The 4591-nt window shown below is 47.8% G+C and overlaps 1 protein-coding gene across 1 annotated transcript in view; it reads left to right on the plus strand.

Moving 5' to 3' along the window:
- Positions 1-940: 940 nt before the first annotated feature.
- ARHGEF26 (Rho guanine nucleotide exchange factor (GEF) 26) overlaps positions 941-4591 on the plus strand; it is a gene marked incomplete at its 5' end in the record, with an annotated part of 39479 nt that continues 35828 nt past the window's right edge. The window contains 2 exons of the mRNA XM_010154445.1: positions 941-980; positions 2893-3038. Of these exons, the coding sequence (XP_010152747.1) occupies positions 941-980; positions 2893-3038 (186 nt within the window). The remainder of the gene's footprint in view (positions 981-2892; positions 3039-4591) is intronic.

Raw genomic sequence — 4591 nt, forward strand, 5'->3', positions numbered from 1 at the left:
CTGCGAGTAAAAGCAGAATGGCGTTTTTAACTCTCGAAGTAATCCTTTAGGAGTAGCAGGTTTATACGGAGTGTGCTAAAATTACATTACTGGAAACATTTTTTTACTTGAATATATCAGTGATACTTGAATGCATCGTATTTCCTTCGTTTGAAATGTGACTTGTTACTTTTTAAGCAGTACAGGGGTAGCTCTCTGCGGAGTGTTAGGAATTGTGTAACAAAGTACTCCAGGCTAAGGGCTCATGCTGTAGCCACCAAAATAATTAGCAGCTTCGTGACAACTTTCAGCCCAGTTAAAAGTTGGGGTTATGGAAGTGTTTGGGAAAGCGCCACAAGCAGGGAGACAGGAGTAGGTGAAGCCGTGAACTGCTGAGTGGGGCAGTGGGGTGGCAGTGGGCTTTAACAGTACATTGTGTTTAAAATAGGACACGGCGTTGTCCCGTCTTTGCACAGAAAACTCTTTGCCTGTAGCATTTTTTAAATAGATTTCTTGGGCCATATGGCTCTTCATGCTCCAACAGCTGGTTTATTTCAGAGGTTTGTTTTGCTCCCAAAACGTTAGTTTGCAAAATGCTTCACGTGGTGGCTGTTTGCAGAGTGAGTGGAAGGAGGCAGCCGCTCGGTCCTGTACCTTCTACCCTCGGGACGCCCAGTGTTCACCAAACAGGGGAAGCTAGCGTACTGCCCTTTGGGAACACACGGGAAACGAGCATTTGGGACACATGGATCAACAGCGTAGGAGAGATGGAAAACCAGAGTAGCTTTTCACTTTCTGTGAGGAAGCAACTGCTTTCATGCATGCTTGTCCAGCGTGAGAAGTTCATAGGTTAGGGCCTGTTAATTGGGTGTATCAAGTAAGAGAGAAGTTCTTGTCACTGCTGGTTATTTTGCATTCTTCTTTTAATGTGTATCTGTCTCTTTCCTGTTACAATTACCAGAAGAAAATGCTGAAAGGACAAGGGACGTTTGATGGGGAAGGTAAGCCCTTTTCTCACACGCTGTCACAAGAGACATGACCTTGCGGCCCGCTGTGCACACCTCTCGTGTGTAGTCAGAGACCAGGGACCGTGTGTGTCAGTAACCTGAGCCATGGATCCGTGACTGCGGCACTGCACTAACTTTAGGGAGGATTGTAGAGAACGGAGAACGGCAGGCTAAGAGCGGGGTTTTGCTCTAAGTGTTTCTTTTCAGCTTAACCTCCTGTCCCTCCCACAAGGTGAGCTGGTGGCTGTCACAGCTGGAACAGGCCTGTGGAATTACCTGAGAGAGGCCTGTCCTCCAGCTGGCACTGCCTTCCTGCCTCTTCTGGTGACTCTTCTCAGGTGCTGTAGCTTTCTGCATCCCCTCAGGGGTGTGGGGCCATCACTTGCAGCAGGTGCCTGAATTGTAGTTCCCCCACTCCATGCTTCATGCAGCTGTTTCTGCCTCTTCCTCCTAAGGGTGCTGGGGTAAACCCCTCGGCTTTGTAATGCTTTTCCTGCTACCCAGGCTTCAAGGGTGGGTGTCAGAGAAACACTGGCCGTGCATCTGCTCTGTTATGTTCAGCATTAATTCTGGGCTTTGTCAACATTGCTGCTTTTCCCAGTATTTCAACAAGAAAAAAAATAGTTTCCTGGCTACAGGTCTGTGGGAGTGTCATAATAACTGCTACTCTCTTGGCTCTCCTCTGTGCGGTGCCTGCTCATGGTCATCCTGGCTGTGCTTACCTTCCTTTTCCTCGTTTCTGTTTTCAGAGCTTTCCTTTTTGTTCCACATGCATCACCCCATCCTACTTTCACTTTCATCTTTTCTCACCCCGTCTCCTAATGACGCTTTCTAGCTTCTCTTCCAGTGGCTCCCTTTTACCTTGGACTGATCCCAACTAACAACCTTCCCCGTAACGCCTTTCAGAATTCAGTTACTGGACGCAATTTCCTGTCTCAAGAGTGGGAGCTGCAGAGACACGTTCCAAAGAGCAAATACAAACGGCCAAACCGTGTATAATGCTCAGCCAGGGCTGTATGGTCCGAGCAGGCGGAACGGATCCACCCAGCCTGGCCTAAGACCTCCGGAGTCGCAGCCGTGCCTGCCGCAGCCACACCTTTCCCTTATTGCCCCTTCTCTGCTATGGGAAAATGGGTTTTGTCCACAGCCTGGCCCATCTCTAAAGTATCTTTTAGCACTCACTTTAACAGCTTAATCTGTCTGTAGGTTATTCTGGCCTTGAACTTCCCTGCCCCTTTCTCTCTGCTTTTGGAAAGGGTGTGTGGTCAGGGAGGCTGGGAAAAGGAAAGGGTGTGCTCCACACCTGTGTGCCTTGGCTGTTGACAGCAAGGAAATTCATAATGAGGGTATTTGCTTTAAGGTTCACAGGCCTCATGCTTATTCAAACAAGCTTTGAAGTCTGTGTGGAATAGTTCTGACCTCAGATTTCTGAAATTTGGATCATTCCTTCTCCCGGTGAAGTGTGAAGATGGTATTTAAAGCTGACAGAGGAGAAGTTGGCACGGGTAGGGGATTTACAGTGGTTTTGCAGATTAAAATAGCCAGACCTCCAGATTAGTGACTGCTCTACTGAGACGCTTGTTCCGCTCTCAGATTGCTGGCTAATGATGAAGCATTGTACAGCAAACCGAGGAAGAAGAAATTGTTTTCTGTTTTTTCCTGACAAAGGACACATCTGTTCTTTAATTCAGTCAGCGTGGATCTTTTTGGGGCGGTACAGTGATCCATTGTTACTGTACCGCGCCATTGTCCATCCTAAATAGGACACTGTCTTTGCCCGCCGGAGATGGTGAACGGCACATCGGCACTTTGGTTTCTTTCGTTGTTTAAATGGTACTTGCAGTTTTTGGGAAAGCAACTAAGCTAACTTTCTAGCAATTCGTGACTTGTGGTTGTTGTTTTCTAGAGAACGCTGTATTATATCAGAACTATAAGGAAAAAGCTCTGGACATTGATTCTGATGAAGAGTCTGAGCCCCACGAGCAGAAATCGGACGAAAAGGTGGTTTTTCACTATAAGCCCCTGAGGTCAACGTGGAGTCAGCTGTCTGTTGTGAGTATTTAATCCGTGTGTGGCCAGGCAAAGGCAGTATCTAAGAACGTGTTGAAGCAAGTAGTCTTCCTCGCTACTGGAGTTTTGGGCTGAAGTTTGTAGTCTTCTGTTCCCTCTCAAAGTATAAGGTGTCTCTGATTAATTTGTATCGACAAGTTTGCAGCTATTTGGGTGTTCCAGATCCAAATCCTGAGGACTCAATTCAGCTTTTGTTTAGGTTTTATGTAGGGTAACTCCAACAGCCTCAAGAAAGCATAAATCATGTTTGCTCGGTCGCTTCTAGTAGGTGAGGGCTGATGCTCCTGCCGGAATCTGTTTCCCTGGTTGCCTGACACCGCTTCTGGCACAAGGGTTTTCAGGCTCCTGTGGCCACATGACAGACTGGTCGGAGTATCTGATCTGAAATCGCCAAGAAGAAACATTCAGTGTAGGTCAAGGTGAAACTAAACAGGACGTTGAAATGCAAAGGAATTAGTATTTCCTAATCTTAAACCCTAGAATCCATTTCTGCTGATATTTTCCATGTTAAATCTGTGCTGGACAGAAGCAGCCAAGCGGTTCACACTTCCCACCGTTGGAGCTGGCTGCGGCGGCCTCTTCTGCACAGGGAGTTGGCAGCCGTCCTGACGTGGGGCCTGGGGAGAGTCACACTAACGTGTGTCCTGTCAGGGAGCCCGAGAAGCCAGGCTGAAATCCTACCAGTGCGCAAACTCGGGGTGAAATGTGGGCCTGGTAGTTCCTTCCAGTAAACTGGAGTGGTGCGGACCAGACCGTAACCAGGACTTAGTCCTTTATTGCTTTGTTTTCACTCCATGAGAGCACATGGAAGGCCTGATCCATTCCTGGTGTTTGCTTTACACAGAAAGCAGTGCAGTTGGAAAAGGTCACTTTAGGGCTCTGTATTTGGCAAAGATACACCTTCACTGAGTATTAAAAAAGGAAAAAACGTGTGTGAATCCACGAAGAGGGTGAGTTACAGTAAAGAAAAGCTTCAGGTACAGTTTCTAGTCCAGTCTGAATGACTGCGAGCTGCCTCTGGGTGGGTTTGGCTGCATGTAGTTACTGGAAGGCCGAGGGTTGAGATGGGGTGTTCTGCTGTCCTTACGTGGCCTGTGACACACCTGCACGGGCTTTCCCTTAGCAGTGGCGTTCAGCTGCTCTACTCAGCGCGGTAACCTTGCTGCCTTCCCCACCAGCACGCTTTCTACAGGCTGCTGTTGTATGCAAGATTTTGAGACTAATGAAACTGTAAAGATTCTGTGTTTCTGTGGTTAATTTTGTCCTTTGGCCGTTTCTGTGACTTCTGGAGGGATATCCCTAAAATGAAGGCTTTGGGTTGGTTCTGTGTTCAGGTAACTTGCAGAGTGTAGAACCTCATCTGCATGGCGTAAGAGAGTTTATTACACCAGGTGATCAGCTCGAATGTTTGACAGCTGGGGCCGCCGGCTGTGTCCTGTGCAGATGAGTTGTTAAGCTCTGCAGGGTGTCTGTTTGAAGAGCTGCCTTGCGGACGTTGATGACCTTTTGCTGTTCAAGGCACTGAACTCTGAACC

This window comes from Eurypyga helias, unplaced genomic scaffold (genome assembly GCF_000690775.1).
Source record: "Eurypyga helias isolate BGI_N326 unplaced genomic scaffold, ASM69077v1 scaffold16526, whole genome shotgun sequence".
NCBI lineage: Eukaryota > Metazoa > Chordata > Aves > Eurypygiformes > Eurypygidae > Eurypyga > Eurypyga helias.